This window comes from Antechinus flavipes, chromosome 4 (assembly GCF_016432865.1).
Source record: "Antechinus flavipes isolate AdamAnt ecotype Samford, QLD, Australia chromosome 4, AdamAnt_v2, whole genome shotgun sequence".
Classification (NCBI taxonomy): domain Eukaryota; kingdom Metazoa; phylum Chordata; class Mammalia; order Dasyuromorphia; family Dasyuridae; genus Antechinus; species Antechinus flavipes.
Window position 1 is genome coordinate 366,486,228 of NC_067401.1, and position 21,928 is coordinate 366,508,155.

The 21,928-nt window shown below is 33.6% G+C and overlaps 1 protein-coding gene across 2 annotated transcripts in view; it reads right to left on the reverse strand.

Annotated features, from left to right (window-relative positions):
* Positions 1–21,928, reverse strand: part of LYPLAL1 (lysophospholipase like 1) — a 53,249-nt gene that overhangs the window by 11,711 nt on the left and 19,610 nt on the right. The window contains exons 1-2 of one of the 2 annotated variants that reach the window (XM_051998282.1): positions 18,350–18,442; positions 6,342–6,511 (exon numbers count right to left, since the gene is read on the reverse strand). In XM_051998282.1, coding sequence (XP_051854242.1) covers positions 6,342–6,511; positions 18,350–18,405 — 226 coding nt within the window. In that variant the 5' untranslated portion in view covers positions 18,406–18,442. Of the gene's footprint in view, positions 1–6,341; positions 6,512–18,349; positions 18,443–21,928 lie in introns of those variants that run through there. The other variant, XM_051998283.1, reaches the window with a different exon arrangement.

The following is a 21,928-nucleotide window of genomic DNA, read 5'->3' on the forward strand; positions in this document are numbered from 1 at the left end:
GATATAGTACAGGAGCAGCTTGAACAAGGGCATTTACAACCTTCTCTAAGTCCTTGGAATTCACCTGTGTTCGTTGTAAAAAAGAAATCGGGAAAATGGAGGATGCTCACTGATTTAAGAAAAGTGAATGAACAGATGGAAACTATGGGAACTCTTCAGCCTGGACTTCCATCTCCTACTCAGCTTCCTAGAGAATGGCCTCTTTGGGTTATGGACATCAAGGATTGTTTCTATTCCATTCCTCTGGATAAGGAGGATATGAAGAGATTTGCCTTTTCGGTGCCCAGTGTCAATTTAGCTGAGCCTTATAAAAGATAGGAATGGACAGTTTTGACACAGGGAATGAAGAACAGCCCCACTATGTGTCAAATGTATGTTGCTGCTGCTCTTGCTCCAATAAGAAAAGCATTTCCAAAAGTTATGCTATTACATTATATGGATGATATATTGGGATGTGCACCTGAGGAACAAATTCTAGAAGCATGTCTACAAAAAACCATAGAAACACTAAGATACTACAAACTTCATTATCGCTATAGAAAAAATTCAAAGGCATGCTCCTTTTCAATATTTAGGATATGAAATATATCCTAAGGCACTTACACTACAAAAACTGTCTTTAAGAACAGAGAGGTTGAACACCTTAAATGATTTCCAAAAATTAATAGGAGATATCCAATGGATGCGTCCAGTGTTAGGTTTAACTACCAATCAATTGCAACCCCTATATGACATTTTAAGGGGAGACACTGCTTTAAATTCACCACGCCAGCTTACAAAAGAAGCTCAAGAGACCTTGAGAGAAGTTGAACTGGCTTTATCTAATGTAGTTGAGAGAGTAACTCAAAAACCCTTGGAAATATCAGTTTTTGCTACGAAAGAAGCACCCACAGCAGTCCTTCATCAAGGAGACAGTGTGATAGAGTGGGTGAACCTCCCAGCACAACCAGAACAAAGCCTTACGCCTTACCCAGTGCTTGTGGCTAGAATTTTATTAAAGGCCATTAAGCGAGCAGTACAATTATCTGGGACAAGACCTGACAAGATATATACCTTCTATACAAATGCATAAATTAATGTATGCTGTGAAACCATCCCAGAGTAGCAGATTTTATTGGCCATGGCTCCAAATTTTGCACATGGATCTCCATTAAAGATAACCAGACTACTGCATAATTGGCAATGGATTTTTGAGGAGAAGGTTTCTAAGGTTCCTCTTGAAGGACCAACCATTTTTACAGATGCAGCCAAACAAAATATTTGTGCTGTATACTCTCATGATTTAACCGTAAAAATAGTCGTCAGAACTCCTTTTCAGTCCACTCAGCAGAATGAATTATATGCGATCATGCTAGCTCTCACTTATTACCCAGGCAACATAAATATAATATCTGATTCAGCCTATTCAGTAGGTGTGGTACAAAGAATTGCCACAGCCCAAATAAAATTTGCAGCTTCTAATATATATCAGCTCTTTAAGGAACTTCAAGAGCAAGTGAGAAAGCATCCAGGAAAGATTTATATCCTGCATGTCCATTCACATAGTGGACTTCCAGGTCCTATTTTTGATGGAAATTCAAAGGCAGATAGCCTTTTAACTATGTTGGCCAGTACGCCTTTATTTCAGGAGGCCCAGGAATCCCATTCTAAATACCATCAGGCTGCTTGAGCTTTGCGTTTACAGTTTGGGATTACAAGAGAAGAAGCTAGGAGCATAGTAAAAAGCTGTACAGCTTGCCTTCCCTTCCACGCTCCTGCACTGCCTCCAGGGAAGAACCCTCGTGGTTTGAGACCCAATGAAATCTGGCAAATGGATGTGACCCATTATAAATCTTTTGGTCGTCTGTCTTTTATCCACGTTGTGGTAGACACCTTTTCAGGATTCACTTTTGCCATACCAGCAGCAAAAGAGACAGCCCGAGTGGTCACTGAATTCCTCATTCAAGCATTCGCAATTATGGGTGTACCACAAGAAATAAAAACAGATAATGGACCGGCATATACCTCCAAACATTTTGAACACTTTTGTGCACAGTATAAGATTTTACACACTACTGGCATACCCTTCAATCCTCAAGGTCAAGCAATAGTAGAAAGAAGAAACAGGGACATTAAGACACTCCTCCAAAAACAAAAGAAAGGGGGAGCCACGGGTAACCCTAGAGAACTTCTAAATTTAGTTCTCTATACCATTAATTTTTTAATCTTTGATAAAGATGCACTGGCTCCAGCAGACAGGTTTTATAACCCACCAGAAGAGCAGTGCCCAGTGCGAGCAGCTCCACTATCTTTAGATAATCGCCAGGTGATGTGGAGAGACCCAGAAAGTGATGAATGGAAGGGACAAGATAGGCTAACTACTTGGGGGAGAGGATTTGCTTGCATCTCTACATGTGGAGAAGGAATCAGATGGGTGCCTACAAGCCGCATTCGCCTTGTCCATCGCAGAAAGATGGAGCAGACCCTTGAAACAAAGGAGAAGACTCAAGAAATATCGGGTGGTTCTGTTGCTGATTGTGATCACCATTGAAAGAGCATAGCTGACAAGGAGACTGTTAAAAAGAATTTTAAATCTTCAGGAATCATTGGATTTCCTAAAACAAGATGAAACTGCTTTAGTTCTTGAAAAACCAGCAAGAATCATTGGGTTCCCTGAGATGAAAAATTGTTGATGAGACTTTTTGCAGTACTTCAGAGCTTACAGGAATTATTAGATTCCTGGCACATGAACTAATGGACAATGGATTGCTTATGGACTATTTCTAGGACTTATGGACATGTGTAAATTTTCAGATTGATTCTTGTTATTTGTTACATTACTACTAGCCTGTGTTATATTGCTATGTGCTCATGTAAATTATGTATAATGCCTCCCATATTGATGGATTTATGTATACCATGTATATCTGTTACAAAGTTCTGGCCCATATTGATGGATTTATGTGTACCCCCTCAGAAACCCCCTATGTTTTAAAACAAAAGAAAGGGGGAGATGTTGGAATCCTTACTAACTGCTAACTAATTAGAGTTGATCTAATCTTACAAGAAGATGTTTTGGCCAGAACCTGAAACAAGGTACTAAGTAGAACTAATCAAGACAAGGCTTGTGTTCCCACCTTTACTCATTGGAGTCCACAAGTATGCTAGCTTCACAAAGTAGACTTTCTAACTTCAAGGGAGTCCACACCTCCCTTAAAGCTCATTGGGCCAGAGAGCACTATGGGAGAAAACCCATAATCCCATTTTCTCAGAAGAGGCAGATAAAAGGCCAGCGATGAGGGATCTATGGCAGAATACATTTTTTCCTCTTGGCTGGCTGATCGCGCTGGACTCGAGAGGAACGACTCTGGTGCAGAGAACACTTTGACGGATTTCAGTGGAGCTACGCCAGAAGCCCTCTCTCCGCGGCAAGTTGGTGGCTGGGCTCCCCAGAAGGAGATAAGAGAGACTTTCCATTTCTGTCTTGGTTGGAGGCAGAAGAAAGCAGAGGCAGAGGCTGAAGGACAGAACCTTTGGATTTGGAGACATCTGAAGGGCTCCAAGCCTCTAAACCGGCTTTGCCTTGAGAAGAACAGGAACTCCAACATTTGAACTCATAACATTGATCGAGGCGAACTTTCAAAAGGAGAAGAGGACTATATCAGAACAGGCATTTAAGTTTCTCATCAGTCTCCTGGCTCCTTTGATGTGTTGGCCCATTTAATTGGGGCTCTTCTTCTTTAACTCTGGAAGGATCCTTCTCACAAACAACTCTGGTTCGTTTTATAATTCTTGCCCCACATTGGATGCCAAAATGTAATGTTCTGGTTAGTTTTCTGGAGATTTCTGAACTAGCTTTCATTTCAGCAGAGTAATTGCCACAAGAGTAGCCAGAGATAAAGTCCAAAAATCTTTATTGTCTCCTTCACACTCTTGTCTCCTTGCCTGGGGCTTGGGCTAGCTTTCTGGAGGTCCTCTGGAATGTGTCTTGGTTTCTGTGGGGGAGGCAGGAGGACCACCACAATGGTCGTCTCTATCTTGAAGTCTCCCTGAGTCAGGGAGCTTGTGCTCCAGCCTCCAGTCCTCTGTCTTTCCCCAGTCTGTTCCAGTCCCTCTCTAGATCTGACTTTGGCTTCTTAAATACTCTATTACAATTAAATCCATTCATCATACTGAGTATAAGCCAATCATTATATCACTAGGGAACTATTATTTGTTGTAAGATTAATTTAGTCATACTGAACTAGAGAATTATTAATCACTATGCTAAACTAGATAACCATTGTCTTATCAATTCCACTGAGTTAACACATTTCTCCAGAGTTCTGGCCCATTACATAAAGTATATTATTTGTCTCCTCCAAACAGCATGTAAACCTTGAAGGAATATTTTGGTTTTTTAATTTTATATGAATTTGCTAGGCCTTGTAAAATTCTTTTGTTCATTCAATTTGCATTTCAAAGAACTTGCTCCTATTTGGTTTCCTTCTTCTCTGATTTCTATGGGATATAGATCTAGTAGTGCATCAAAGGATAGGCACAATTTAATTTCAAATTGCTCTCCAGAATGGTTAGATCAGTTCACAACTCCACCAACAGTGAATCAAAGTCCCAATTTTCAAAATTCCCTTTCAATATTTGTCATTTTCTTTTTTTTTTTTAATCATATTAGTCAATCTGGTAGAACCTCTGTATATTACCAACAAAGTGCAGCAGGAAGGGAAAGAGAAAAATACCCTGTTTCAGGGGATTTTTTCTTAGGAAGCTCAAGGATATTTTACAAGGAGTATGTCTAAGAGTTTCATTATCATTGGTTATGGGATATTGAATTTTTATAAATTTCTAACTATAGCAACTTTATCTGTATTAGGGAAGGAGTTAACCCACGCCAATGAAATCACAGGTTCTTGAAATATTAAGTCAACCAAGATTTAACTTTTCATCCTTATGCATTTTCTCACATTCTAAGAGTGATTAACTTCTATCAGTTCTGTCTCCACATTGGTTCCTATCACCTATAGAAAAAACAATTTTCTTTTAGACCGAGCAATCAATATCATCTGACTACAATTAACCCTTTCAAACTAATATTCTCATTACTCTCCTTCATAGTTCTAGAGTATTCACTGTCTTCTAAGACTCCCTTCTGTGTTTTGCTCTTGCTGTTCCCTCTGAATAAAATTCCCTTTTGCCCTCATATCAGACAGTCAAAATCTTTCTTCATGGTCCAATCCAAATACCATCTGGGATGGCTAACTTTTATGTATGCCCTTGGTTGGAATCTATTATTCTATGTTCTAAATACCCCCAGATCTCTCAGGCACACTATCAATCTTACCTGAATTGTTGCTGTTGTTGTCCTGTTTTCAAAGAGGACCATGACACACGAGTGAATTAGATTTAAATAAGACAGGGCTCTGCAAAGTCATCAACCTCACTTTCTCCTTCAGAGCTATCTGAGTCCAATGGCCAGATATAGAAGGATGACTGAATATGGCCTTGGATACCATCAGGGGAAGACTCTGGCCTTTTTAAGCTAGGAATTTGTTTAAGCTAAAGACTTGTAACAACACCCAGTCAATGATTAAGGTCAGGTAAGAAATGAGGCAAAGAAGGGCCACATATCAAAATATGAACATATTCTAGAAACTCTGAAACCCTCAGAGTTTCTAGTCAAAACAGAAAAAAACAAAAACAAACAAAAAAAGGTGATTACATTCATTGTGAGTCAAACAGGACCCAAACAATAACTATTTTCATTATATTATATAATTATATAATATATTATATTACATAATATTATATTATTGTCAATATGGAGCTTGACCTGGGACCTATTGTTGGTCAATCAATATGAGCCAGAGTGATGTCCCTGAATTATAGTTTTCTATGAAGATATATCCCATTCTAGGAAACTGAATAGATGGCACACAATAGAAGTTTAATAAAATGTGTAAATGTAACTGAATAGGAGAGAGCAGAGAGGATATCACCAATGCTTATGCTTTCCTCACAGAAAAGCCACAATAATTTCCAGCACATAATACAGGCTGAAACTCTCTCTCTCTCTCTCTCTCTCTCTTTCTCTCTCTCTCTCTCTCTCTCTCTCTCTCTCTCTCTCTCTCTCTCTACATATATATATATATATAGATATATATAGATATCTATAGATATATAGATATCTATATATATCTATATATATATACACACATATATATATAGTTGAACATTACTTATACATTATTCATATTATTAAAAATACATAAACTGCTTAAATACAATACTTCAAATATTGTCTAATGCATGTATGTAGATACATATGAGCATATCTTTACTATATTACCAACATTAGAATGTCTTACCGACTAGTATTCTATTCTTCTTTATACCATTCTTTACTTCTTCATCAATCAAATTTGCAAGAACTTGGCACATTGAGTCAATAGATTCAAGGTGTTCTGGGCAATCATTTGATATTTTATATCTATCAAACCACACATTGGAGAGTCCTCCATTCATTGGTGTATATGGCCTATAAAAATTAATGGAAAGAGATATTTAATTAAGGCTGTAAAAGTTTTTTTTATGAATTCATTTTCTGTTCCGACTTTTCCCCTCCTTCCATCCACCCCCTCCCTTAGATGGCAAGCAGTCTTATACATGTTAAATGTCATAGTATATCCTAGATACAATACATGTGCAGAACCAAACAGTTCTTTTGTTGCACAGGAAGAATTGGATTCAGAAAGTAAAAATAACCCAGGAAGAAAAACAAAAATGCAAACAGTTTACATTCATTTCCCAGTGTTCTTTCTTTGGGTGTAGCTGCTTCTGTCCATCATTGATCAATTGAAACTGAGTTAGATCTTCTCTTTGTCAAAGAAAAACACTTCTATCAGAATACATCCTCATACAGTATCGTTGTTGAGGTATATAATGATCTCCTGGTTCTGCTCATTTCACTTAGCATCAGTTCATGTTAAGTTTCTTCAAGCCTCTCTGTATTCATCCTGTTGTCATTTTTTACAGAACAATAATATTCTATAACATTCATATACCACAATTTACCCAACCATTCTCTAAACTGATGGGCATCCATTCATTTTCCAGTTTTTAGCCACTACAAACAGGGCTGCCATAAACATTTTGGCACATACAGGTCCCTTTCCCTTCTTTAGTATTTCTTTGGGATATAAGCCCAGTAGAAACACTGCTGGATCAAAGGGTATGCACAGTTTGATAACTTTTTGGGCATAATTCCAGATTGCTCTCCAGAATGGTTGGATTCATTCACAACTCCACCAACAATGCATCAGTGTCCCAGTTTTCCCGCATCCCCTCCAACATTCATCATTATTTTTTCCTGTCATTTTAACCAATCTGACAGGTATGTAGTGGTATCTAAGAGTTGTCTTAATTTGCATTTCTCTGATCAATAGTGATTTGGAACACTCTTTCATATGAGTGGAAATGGTTTCAATTTCATCATCTGAAAATTGTCTGTTCATATCTTTTGACCATTTATCAATTGGAGAATGGCTTGATTTCTTATAAATTAGAGTCAATTCTCTATATATTTTGGAAATGAAGTCTTTATCAGAACCTTTAACTGTAAAAATGTTTTCCCACTTTGTTGCTTCCCTTCTAATTTTGTTTGCATTAGTTTTGTTTGTACAAAGGCTTTTTAATTTGATGTAATCAAGATTTTCTATTTTGTGATCAATAATGATCTCTAGTTCATCTTTGGTCACAAATTTCTTCCTCCTCCACAAGTCTAAAAGGTAAACTATCCTATGTTCCTTTAATTTATTTAGAATCTCGTTCTTTATGCCTAAATCATGGACCCATTTTGATCTTATCTTGTTATACGGTGTTAAGTGTGGGTCCATGCCTAATTTCTGCCATACTAATTTCCAGTTTTCCCAGAAGTTTTTGTCTAATAATGAATTCTTATCCCAAAAGTTAGAATCTTTGGATTTATCCAACACTAGATTGCTATAGTTGACTATTTTGTCTTGTGAACCTACACTATTCCACTGATCAATTAATCTATTTCTTAGCAATTACCAAATAGTTTTGGTGACTGCTGCTTTATAATATAGTTTTAGATCAGGTACAGCTAGGCCACCTTAATTTGATTTTTTTTCATTAATTCCCTTGAGATTCTCGACTTTTTGTTCTTCCATATGAATTTTGTTGTTATTTTTTCCTAGATCACTAAAATACTTTTTTGGGAGTCTGATTGGTATAGCACTAAATAAATAGATTCATTTAGGGAATATTGTCATCTTAATTATATTTGCTCGGCCTATCCAAGAGCACTTAATATTTTTTCTGGAACCTTTTCATTGAACCACCTTAATATAGGTATTCCCTAAAGCTCTTTCTTCAGCTTTCTTTCCTTCCAAAGCTTTTTCTTTAGCAATCTCATCCAATGAAATAAAAGGGAAAACTCCCAAAGTCCTGGCCACAACCTAAGTATTTCTGCTGAGTTCCAAACTAACAATTTCCAATCTTACTGGAATTTTTACCTGGATATCTATTTAGCACCGAAGTTTAATGTTTCTAAAACAAAACTTTTTTTTTTCCTCCCCTGAGGCAATTGGAGTTAAGTGACTTGCCCAGGGTCACATAGGTAGGAAGTTTAAGGTCTGAGGCCACATTTGAACTCAAGTCCTCCTGACTTCAGGGCTAGTGCTCTATCCACTGTGCCACCTAGCTGCCCCACAAAACATACTTTTTATCCAAAAACCAACCTGCTTTCTCCCTAATTTGTTTCAGTAAATGATACCACCATTCTCAGGCACAAAATTTTGAAGTAATCTTGGACTCTATTCCTTTCCTCACTCCCACTGTCCAATTAGTAGGCAAATTGCATATTTCAAATTTCATTTCAACTATCCTAGCTGAAAGCTTTCAACATGTATGCCTGACCTTAACTACTACTCTCTTATAAAGAATTCCTGATTTCAATTTTTCTCTTCTTATTAGAGCATAAATATACCCTTATTTCTAAGTTTTCCCTAATCATATCACTCCTTAAAAATTTTCAGTGTGTCTCTACTGTGCAATCAACAATAAAGAACTAGAACTCAAAAGCCTTCTAAAATTTGATTCCAAACTACTTTCCAATTTTATTTCAAATTACTTTGGTTTACATAATCTAATTCTAGACAAACATTACTTTCTATCACCCATTCATTTTGGGATCCTTTACATTTCTGTGCCTTTACTTACACCATCCCTTTATAACTGTAAAAGACCTAATTTTTTCCACCCACCCCCTTTTCTACCTGTTAAAATCATGTTGTAAAATCCAACTCCACCATGAAGTCCTTTTTGATCCTCTCTGTTTAAAATGTTTTCTTCCTCAAATTTCTCTTAGCATTTTGCACTTATTACATTCTTCCTTATACTACTGGTATTTATGACCTATTTTCCATTAATGGAGTGGGTGTTTTTAATCTAATGTAGAAATGACAAGAGAAAAGAGACTGATTCAATCATGGGGGTAGGATATCTAAAGGCACAGATATACAAGATGTCTCAATGAGATACTGGAACAGATAACAGTCCAGTTTTGCTTAAATATAAAGTATATTAAAGAAAATAACCATGAAATAACAATGGAGAGGTAATCTGGAAGAAATATGAGTTTGATAATGAGAAACCAGAAGGTTTTTATATAGAGAAGTGAATTATTTACAACTGTGCACTCAGTTCAACAAACATATATTAAATACCTACAATGTGAAAGACACTTTACACAGTGGGAATATAAAATCACATGCTCTTTTTTAGAAACTTTATAATCTAAAAATAAGGATATACAAAGTATACTAAAGAATTTAATATATGTTCTTGCAAGCATGGACAAAATAATTTAGACTGATTTAATAAGTTGATTAAATGAATTTAAGTAATGGTGGTAAAATGTTTGATGTAAACTTTGAGGGATTCACTCATGGAGTAAAACCAGCTTTTGTCCTTGGCTTTACTCCATTTAATGTTAATATGGTGGCATTGAGGACATGAAGACACCTGCGGATGACAGAATTCTGATTGCAAGTAAAATATATTAAAAAGTGAGGATTCAAAGATCTCAGAAGGATATAACTGTGGGTTGAATCTAAAAAAAAAAAAAAAAAAGCCCTGAATTTTCAAATGATAAAATAAATTTCATGTCTTACACTTGAATTTAAAAAAATAACTGTACACTAATATAGAATAAAGGACATGACTCAAATAGTACAGCATATGAAAATGAATTAGAGAGAATTTCAACAACTAAAGGATCAACAAATGAAGCATATATATGACATCATGGACAAAAAAAAAAAAAAAAACAAACCTAGAGTTCTTAGAGTGCATTAGGAAAAACATATAGAATGAAGGATAATATAGTTTTGTTATATTCTACACTGATCAGACTATCTGTTGAATACTTTTGTAAAGTTAATGATAAACTTGATTATATCCAGCAAAAAGTTAATATGATGGTGAAAGTACTAAGAATGTTTAGCCTGGTAAAGATAAAAATGAAGTAGAATATATGTAGTTATTTTAAGCATTTGAAGGGTCATCTTGGGAAAGAAGGACTAGAAAGCAGTAGTATAGTGTTAAAGATGCAAAAAGATAAGTTTCAGAATCAATATAAAGAAAACTTCCTAGCAATTAGAACTGTCCAAAAAGAAGTAGGTTGTCTTTGAAAATAGTAATAATTAGTTCAACTCACAATTATGTTGAAAAGAAGATTTGTATTCAATTATTGTTGGGAAAAAATATCTCAGAGATCCCTTCTAGGTGTCTCAGATCTATGTACATATAGAAGGTATCAGAGGTAATGGAATGTAGAGGTCAAATCTACTTGATTTAGTAACTGATTAGATATAATTAAAGCAGAATTCAAAATTAACATTAATCTTTTTGAATTTGTGAATTTTGACAAATTTTTTGTTGCAAAAAAAAAAAGACTGGGATTTTGGGAAAAGTGATTAAATTTAGTTAAGGATAAGATGAATTTGAGATGTAGGAGGATCATTCTACTACATACTGGAAGGTAGGTTAAGACTTGAAATACAATATTGGGAAGAACCTGTATATATATGAAGCAAAAGAGCCATAAACTAGTATAGAGAAGCAAGGGTTTTGTCCCTGGGTACTGAGAATGAAGGTGCTTTTCTTCCCCAACATGCTTTCTTCCAAGTGAGGGAATGCTTCTCAAGGTCTTGACTTATGGTCTTCTGCTGTCTCATAAGCTCTAGGATCCATCCCAGAAAATCCATCACTAGGCAAGTTCTCCAATACTCCCTTCCTAACCCCTGCTGAGTCATAGGTAGTTTTGTCCTGCAGTAACTAATTTGTCAGATATTGCTCTGTATAAATATTAACCTCATATAAATTTGTCCCAGATATATGCTTATACTGATAGCATTTTAACATCTTTTTTTTTTTTTTTCATTGTTGACAGCAACCTATAGTGCTGCTGCAGTACTATTATATTTTGCTAACTGGGATTTCTATCAGAGGTTCTACTTAGTCAAAAAAAAAAAAAAAAAAAGATTCTGTTCAAGTTTTTAAAACCATAATCTTTCACTGTATATTACTAAAAAATTTATTTTGTTACATCTTCAGAATGGTTAAGAAAAAGTCCCATGTTTTTCTCTTAATTTATATAATATCACAATTGTGAAGGTTCATTAAAATAAAAGTACATAAAATTGACTTAAAACTTTTTTGAACAGAAAATAGCAACCCCTTTCCCTCATAATACTATCTTACTATCCTTAACTAACATTCTGACTAAATAATAAACTTTTCAAGATGAGACTTATTCTGGTATAAGTATAGTATACTGGTAAAATAATTAACACTCTAGTTCAATGATTCAAGTCAGTAGCAATATTTAGCACATTAGATATGTGTCAAAAGAAACTCCCGGAAATATGAACTGACAAAATGCTTGGAGAATCTGAATATGTCTTTGAATTTGTTTATGCCCCAGCATTTTAATGTTAATTTACAATGGGAAACGCTACAACAATGACAAAAAAATGTTTCTATTTAATATGTTTATGATCTGGAGAAAGACATTATCTATAATTCAAAGAAGGTAATTCTGGCTTTCAAATAGTGTTTCCCACATGTGTGATTTCTACTAAAGGCTAAGTGAAAACAAAACACATTTTGAAATCTGAGCATTATGATGCATCACACACCAATATAATATCAACCAAGTCATGCTATACCTAAACGAAATACTGAAAAGATTATACATATTTCAGAGCATTTAGTCAAAAAACATCAAGTTTGAAAATTTTCCTTATCAAAAGTTATTAGATATATTCCATATGTCTTATTTTCAGATTGCATAGTACTTAACTGTTCTCACAGAAAATCAATAAGAGGCATGCTTAAGTTGCAAAGAAGAGGAAAACAAGTTTAATCTCAGTTATATGTATACCAGATACAGTCACAAAGAGAACAAGATGTGAGTGTGGCATGATAACACCAGTACTGAAAAAATTCTTTTATTAAGAATTCTCATTAAGATCAAAGGCTTTATGAAAATTGTAATGTAGAGACTGTTCTCTTGATATAGCCTGCAAATTAAAGGGTGCTTTTTCCTTCTTTATCTATAACCCTAGAACATAATGAGCTATTCTTCTAAATAAAATGACAACTGAGGGAACTGGGGGAGGGGGCAGGGATTGGGAGAAAGAAGGAGTGAAGGTAGCAGGTAAGCCAATGTCTACTGGTCTAACAGCAGGAGTTCTCAATCTGGAGTCAATTGATAGATTTCAGGAAGTCTGTGAACTGACAGTCCCAGTTATTCTATATAGTTACAGACTAATAATAACTCACATTGAAAATGATTTCTTTACAAAGATATTATCTCAAAACAACTCAAGATAAATTTAGAGGAAAGCATTTGAACACACACACACACACACACACACACACACACACACACACACACACACACATTTAAGTTGGTTCAAAAGTCTCTTACTCAACCCATCCCCGCCTTTTTTTTTTCTGTTTGCTTGTCTCCCCCCATTATTCCTGCCTTACATACAAACATATTAGATTGTGAGCTCCTTGAGAGCAGACTAGCTTTTGCCTTTCTTGGATCTCCAGTGTTCAGCGCAGTGCTTGCCAAAAAATACACAATAAATGCTTTGTTATTTGACTATCTAAATAATAGTAATGAACCCACTTTTAAAATTTTGCCTTTCTTTTTTATGTTTAAATTATCTCCTGGAGTTATAAGTCTTGAGTTTACCTCCCTAATTAATTATATAGCAGCACAAATCACCCTGGAGAATCTATAATCATCAAAATAGAAGAGTTCCCAGAAGAGTCACAGGTTCAGCTGTACTCCTCCACCCTAAGTGGAGGGGCCTTAGTAAAAATATATAGCTGTCAGAAGTTGCCTACTTTGCTCTGAGGACTATGTCCCAGAGTGGCTTCATTGAGACATTATGCGATCGATGCCTTGTATTCTCAGATTCTAATCTGAGATTTTAGGGGAAAAAAGAAGAGAATTATCTAGGGCAACCATCAATGAAAAAAATGAATAAATACAAAGCACTTTACAAGGACTAAATAAAAACTTATGACTAACATTTTAATTTATACATAATACCTAACATATAACAAAATACTAGACATAGCCTTTTTAGGCCTGTAAAGCACTTTACACTCTGTATACACTATTATGTATAACATATACACATATGTGCATATGAATATGTGTATCCATATGAAAGTTTATGGTGTCTTAGTCATGAAAAGACTTCAATCAATAAGTATTTTTTTATTATAACTTGTTATTGACAAAACATATGCATGAGTCATTTTTCAACATTGACCCTTGCAAAAACTTCTGTTCCAACTTTTCCCCTCTTTTCTTCCACCCCTCCCCCACCCCCTCCAGATAGGAGGTAGTCCCATACATGTTAAATACATTAAAGTATATGTTAAATACAATATATGTATACATAGTTATACAGTTATCTTGCTGCACAAGAACAATCAGATTTAGAAAGAAGGTAAAAATAATGTGGGAAGAAAAACAAAAATGCAAGCAAACAATAACAGAAAGAGTGTAAATGCTATGTTGTGGTCCACACTCATTTCCCAGTGTTCTTTCACTGGGTGTAGCTGGTTCTGCTCATTACTGATCAATTGGAACTGATTTGGATCCTCTCATTCAACAAGTATTATTAAATGCTTACTATGTTTAGGTCTTGCACAAAGCTAATCACATCATCTAGTATTACCTGAAAGGGAGCATATTGGGCTATACTGTACAATTTTTTCATGTCTGACAAATTGAAAGAATATGGTAACCAGTTATAGGTGTCGTCATGTTATTCTGCCAATATCAAGACTAATGATGACTGAAAATCATCTACTTGGGAAAAGTGAGCTTTTCTTAAACACTAAACTAAAGATCTGAGTGTAATTATAGAATGTCAATGAGAATAGTTTATCTAGAATATTTATCTAACAAAATACCACTAATCTTTTAAAAACAAAGCTAAGAATTTTAAATTACTCAATAGCATATTTTTAGTTAAGGCTTTTATACTTAGCAGGTATTAATAATTTATTTAGCCCTGCCTATCTAACTGTCCACCAGTAATCACATTGACACACCTTTGCTACTAGATAAATCTTGAGCCAAGATATGTCTGCTTTATTTGGCATTAAAGCAAAGTTCTGTATTTAGGAATTTCCAGGAAATTTGTACTTGAAAAGCTGACACAAGTAAGAGCTTTATTATTATGTGGCACAGCAAGCAGGCAAACAAAAATGTGTAGGAGCATATGCTCATGCACACAAGATGGCAATATAAATAGACAGAGGTTATCCCCAAGGATACAAGAAAATCATCCAGCATAAAGGGGAGAAAAACATGTCAGAGAGGAAACATGCTCAAAGTTGGAGTTCAGGTGACAAAATTATATACCCTAAGAATGGGCTTAGTTGAAAATATGTAATTGGTGCCAGATGTGGGAAGGGGTATTCTTAATCAGACCCAGATGTGGTGGAGAAGATTTTGGGGTCTTACTCTGGGATCACCAAATTTAAGTGAGACTTAGGTATAGGGAGTTCCTTTATCAGGACCCCAAAATGAGGAAAGGACCTAATAATAACTATCAAAGGCATCAGAAGAGAGAACTAGCTACAATTTATCCAGTCAAAAGCTGGGATGGGAGAGTTACTACCTGTCAGAGAATTAACACAAAAGAAATACAAATGATTTGTCTTTTCCTATATACTTTTATAGGCATTAGGACCACTTAACTTACTTTATTTTGGAGTCCTAACATTATATCATCAAACAATACAAAGTATAAAATTATCACAATTCCCCAAATTCTTGATATCAAAAGCAGCAAGTTACTACAGTTAAAAATTCCATCAAGATTTAAGACATTACATTGCTAAGAACAATATATAAATGTCCACTACAAACTGTATAGAATATAACTGAATTTTTCAAACAATATTCCTAAAAGCTGTACCTAATATGAGTTTACTCAGAATTTAAATTCTACTTCCAAAGAGCTACCAAAAATGAAGATCATATGAGGAAATTAGAAATAAATTTCTGATTTTGATTAAAAAACATTATAAAATAGAAAGGTAAGTAAACAGAAACAAATGTTATACTAAATAATTTGCATCACAATTATTTCAATACTTTGATATATTGGAGCAACAAAGTAATTAAAAGAGAAATTTATTTAAAACTATTACTATGCTTAATAAAAAGAATTTTCTTTTTCTTTAAAATACTATGGGAGCAGCTAGGTGGTGGATAAGAGCACCAGTCCTGAAATCAGGAAGACCTGAGTTCAAATCTGACTCCAGGCACTTAATACTTCCTAATTGTGTGACCCTGGGCAAGTCACTTAACCCCAACTGCCTCAGCCAAAAAAAAAAAAAAAAAAAAAAGAAAAAGAAAAAAAGAAAAAGAAAAAAAGAAAAAGAAAAAAAGAAAATACTGTGCAGATATGGATTGAAGAGCTGCATCAGTTCTTACAGATCTAATTTTAACTCCTGTTTTTTAATGATACCATAAAAATCAGTGTAGGAAGAATTCAAACTTAACTAAGTAGTGCTTTAGAAATTTAATTAAAGAAGTTAGCCAAAAGCATGTCAATAATGGGAAACTTTTAAAATGGCAAATACCCTTCCCCCCACCACACACACACTTTTTAAAAGGAAAATTGGCATCATTAGAACCAAATAAGACAAATAAGAAGAAATTAATCCAAGTCCCCTAAAGTATGGGACTTTGATCATTTGGTCAACAAAACATTATATGCTTAGTTCTGTCATCTCACAATAGCTTAGAGTTATATTAATAAGAAAGTTATACATAAATTTACAGACAATTAACATTATTCTTATATCTGATACTGAGACTAGATCTGGGTAGTTCATTAAATTTTTTAAATGACTGGAGTAGTTTAATTGGATTTCCAAGATTTTTATGTACAATTTTAAATTAAGCTTAGAGGTTTTGCAAGTCTTTAAAAACATCTCTCAGATAAGCTTCCTTCAATATGTCAAATTTCTTCTCCCTCTTGTACCCTATCTCCTCACCTCCCCCCACTTAAAAAACTTTTTTTTAAAGCAAATGTCCCTCATGCTCTAAATTTTGAAAAGACAAAATTGTGTATTTTTGTCAAAAACATAAAAAGCTTTCAAGAAGTTTACAAAATTAGCATATATACATATGAAAGACTACTTAATATAACACAGGAAATACATTCAGGTGGATAGCAATAACAAATTTATATTTTTGGTACAACACATAGACGTTCAGAGTTGAATGGGACTTGTTTATCTACTCCAAATCTCACCATAAAAAACTGAGATCTCCAAAGAAATTAACTTGCCTAAATCCATTAAATTAATTTTCTTTCAACTATGGCAGACTGTCTCTCAAATATTTATTACTAGTTTCTTAAATATTTTAGCATTTAGCAAAACAAAAGTAAGTCACCAAATTAACTTCACAGTGTGTAAAATTTTAGGAAAAATTGGTCTCAGATAAAAAACATTAAAAATTAACTTTGCCTCTTCTGTCCACTTGAAAAAAGGTATATAGATGCTATTTTATATGCACTTTATAGAATTTCAGAGTTGGGAGAACAGTCCGACTCACACCTAAATGGAATCCACCATTTTAACATATATGACAAGTCTATATGTATGTATGTGTATGTCTGTAGCCAATTTCTACTTGGAAACCTGCAGGTGGGGAATTCCTCCCACCAACTGCAATTTTTGACCAGTTCTGTCAGATTTTCTTTATAACAAGTTTAAATTTATCTCTTTGAACTTTCTATCTTCTGATCTTGATTACAGCCTCTAGAGTAAAACAGTAAGTCCAAATATTTGAAAGAGAAAACCATCATTTCTTCCTGCAGTCTTTTCTTCTCCTGACTAAATACACCCATTTATCGATCAGGATGACCCAGGACCTAATAGCTTCCACTTTAAATGTACTCATTTACTTCAATTAACTCTTACATGCCACAGCTTAAGGCAACTTAGCTGTCCTACTCTAGACAATATCTTATCAATATCCGTCTCAAACATTATTATCTAGAACTGAACACATATGGTCTAACTAAGACAGAATACAAAGATTCTTACATCTCCTAATACCTGAAAATTATGATTCTCTTAATGCAACCTTTATTCACAATAGTACTATAAAACCCTTCTATCTTTTTCAGACGATCATGTCTTCCCCTATCCTGTACTTGTTAAGATTTTTATTGAACCTAAATACTAAAACTTTGTATTACTTTTACTGTTTCATCTTGTTAGATGTAATGTAACGTTGTCTTATTCAAAATCTCTTTGAATTCTGTCAAACAATAATTAGCTAACCCTTGCAAGGTTGCATCAACTGCAAATTTGATTCATAGATCATCAAATCCCTTCTAAGTCACTTATAAAAATATTAAGGAGCACAAGGCCCAGAGATATCTGAGGTGCTCTACTTGAGGGAGACCCTGGACAAAAGGACACAAAACCCTTCACACAAATTCTTCTCAACTTTTCTCTAAGCCTACTCATGCAGTCTGTTTTGATTATATCTAACTGTATTATCATCTAGTCCAATTCTCTCTAAATGAAGCGCAAATAATCAGACAACGTAACAATAGGCACTTAAAAAAAACTGGACATAGTATATGTTTTGGTTGTGGCCTCTATTGTGAAATGGTAAGCAAAACATATGCCCAAACACTTATAAACATTAAAAACTACTCAAGACCATCTGAAAAGTCAGACTGACAGTAATTTGCTAGAAAAATAAATATGAAATTACACAGACCTGTAAGAGAATTTCCAATAGGTAATGGTAGAATTGGGAAGGATCTCAGAGATCATCTAATTCAATTCCCTTACTTTATGGCTGATGAAGCTGAGGAAGATCATAGAGATTAGGTGATTTGCCAAAGATTAAGTAATTAATAAAAGGTAAAGTCAAGGGGAAGAAGTAAAACATTCTATTTACTAATCTTGTGGTCTTTGTACTGTCTTTCGTTTTACTTAATCAGAAGCAAAAAACAAAAAAAAAACAAAAAAGTGACAGAAAAATTAGTTATCGCCTAGAAAAGAAATTGTTTAATTTGATAATCTGCAGTCACCTCTAATAATCCTAATAGTTCTGAATAGCCCTAAATATTTTTCTGCATTTAGGCATGAATAATTGATTTATCTCAACATAATCACATAATTCTATAAATAAGCTGTTTTCTGAGTATGGCCCATAACACATAGGCATAAATTGAAAGAAAAAATAGAATTAACATTTTGTTGAAAAGAATGTTAATGACTAAGAAAAAAAACTAACTCATATATCTGTAAAGAATTGTATTCACTAGAATGAGACTGTGAGATTTTATGCATGACCTAACTAAGATGGAAATTTGTTTTGCTTGACTATGCATATTTATAACAATTGTTTTTCTCACTTTCTCAATGGGGAAGGGAGAAGATGAAAGGAACAAATTGGGAAATGAAAATAATATAAAATTAGATTAAAAAAATATTATGACTAATATCTACCAACATCAATCACCATGACTAGTTTAAAAAATAAAAACTATAGGAATACTAATACTAAAACTCATACCAATAATATCTACATTTTACATAGATTTAAATTTGCAAAATACCTTGTATATATTACTTCATTTGATTATTTTTCAGTTTATAGCACTATTGGACTGTTTGAAATCTAAGAAGTAAAACCAACACTAAACATTATTATAATCTGATAGATCAAAAAAAAAATAATTTGGATCAATCCACAAAGAAAGTACAAAGAGATAATATAACTGCAATGAACTTTCTGTTTAATTTTATATAGTTAATAGAAATGTGAGAGAGGAGGTAAGATGGAATGACCAAGTCAGTTTTAGAAACCCTTAATCTACAATATCTTATTTCTTAATCAACACAAAATTGATTTCTACTTGAAAAGGTAAATATCTTTAGTCTTGTTATTTTAGATTTTATAAAAAGCTTACATTGTCAACTACTTTTGTTCTGTAATGAGATGTATATTCTGTAAGAGATATATGTTAACAAAACTTGGTAACCGCCACCTTATACATAAAACAAATAAAAAACTATTTCACAGCTTGGGACAGAAGAATAACTTTGAAATGCATTTTTAAACTTGATTAAAACACTGAAGCAAGTATTGTTGCATTATTCTCTCTATATATTTTTGATTACTTAGAAGAGCTCTTAGAAATTATGGGAACTTAAAAAAAATCAAGTTTTTAAATTATGGATGCTTTAAGTTCATTTTTAATAATTAGTTTTATACTCTACTATATTTTCATCAATATACTTGATAACTGTTATAGAAAGAGACCAATGAAATATAATCTTTAAAAATGTATAACGCTGTATATTTAAACATTCAAATATTTTGACTTAGGTTAGTACAGGTTTCTGGCATTTAGGTTTCAGCCAATAAGCATAACTTTACAAACTTTGTTTGTATATTGGTACCAAACTGTGGCAGGCATTACAGTACTTAAATGCATCTGTTTTATTTCACTGTTTCATTTAATGGTTCTTATCAGACACAGGGGCCTGAAACATAATATTCCATAATGTAATTCACTTCTTGTAATAAAAAAAAACACAAAAACAAATGAAATTCAGATATTTTTCTTTTGATACATCCTTTCATAAAAAGAGTACATAGCAATATTATGAAAAGCTATAGTGTTGAGGGATATATGACTACAAATTGGCATATTTCTTATTTAAAGGAAAAATTTCCATATTTTCAATTTTTATAGATGCTCTGAAAAAAAGCATTAACAACACAGAAAAAAAAATGAAAGTTTTCTTTAAATGTACTACTTATTTTCCCTATTTTTTCTTTAACTATGCTATGTTTGTGAGTTTCAAAATGAAAATATCCTCATTTTCCTAAAAACTTTTTTAATATAAGAAATTGGTTTTATCTAAAATATTTTAAAAACAAAGTTTGCTTTCACAGTTATGTTTGGTTCAATAAATGTTAGTAAATTTCTTAGAAATCAAACGTTAATTCAACAAACATTTAACAAATTTAACATTTGTGAGTGCTATATCCTAGAATTAACTTTAGCCATTCCCTAAGGAAAAGAAGCAAAAAATTTTAAACTCAAAGAGTAAGGAAAAACAACTAGTCCCCGTTTCTGGGGAAATGGAAAAATGTTTAAAGCTTCTGGCTGTGAGTAATTAGGTCTTAAAATAAAAGTAGCCTAGTACTTAAAAAACTCTTTTGGAGATAATCTTTATTTCCATATGAATTTGTAATTAAGTTTATTTAAGATTCAAAGATTTTACTGTTCATCTCTTCATTGGTTCATTTTGTTCTTTTCTTAAATGTCTAAGAACCCACTAAATGAAAAGAACTACATTCCAAAGAGATCATAGAATCATGCATTAATTCAGAGCTTGAAGATACCTTCAAGTCCACTTGGAAAGTCTAATTCCCTCACTTTTCAGATGAGGAAACTGAGGCCCAGAGAACATATATGAATTGTGGTCACACAGCTAGTGAGTATCTAAAACAAGATTCAAACTCAAATCTTCTTAACTCAAAGTTAAGAACATTGTTCACTAGACTACCTGTCAGACTAATGGTACAATGAAGAGGGTATCAGTTAAAAGTTAGGAAATCTGGGTTATAATCACTGGCATTAAATAGCCATATGGTCAAAGGCAATTCATTTATCTTTTCTGAATTTTAGCTTTCTTATCCATAAGATAGGAATAATAATATTAATAGCATTTATCTTAAGATACTTAGAAATGTAGATTATTTTATATTTTTGGGGGGGAAAATTATTTACAGTAATTAATTCAATCTTCAATCTATTCCAAGATAGGAAAGCCACTAAATTAAAAACTGAGGGTAAAAACTGTGTTTATGATATGGAACATAAGATTAAAAGGCATCTTACAGAGATCATTTAATCCAGTCAAATGTTTTATAAAGGATGACACTTAAAAGTGACTTTCTTAGTCTTTCTAACCGGAAAATAGCAACATGGCATAGCAGAGAGACTGCTAAGATTAGAGTTGCAAAACCTGGGACTGAGTCTTACCTCTGATACTTACTAACTGTATGAACCAACACAAGTTTTAGAAGTAGGACTCCAAGTCACATATGAGTTCTTCCAGGGAAGCTGGCCACAGAAGATATTATCAAGAACTATAAAAGATTAAGAACTCTGTTTCTAGAAAGTATGTCAAATTTTATAGACACCTAAGTAGAGTGTAATGAAAAAAATATCTGGTGATGCTTGCTCTCCTGTCACATATAGATAATAATTATCTATGTTCAAAATGCAGACTAGTCTTCCTACTAGAAAAGAAGATAAAAAAGGATAAAAGT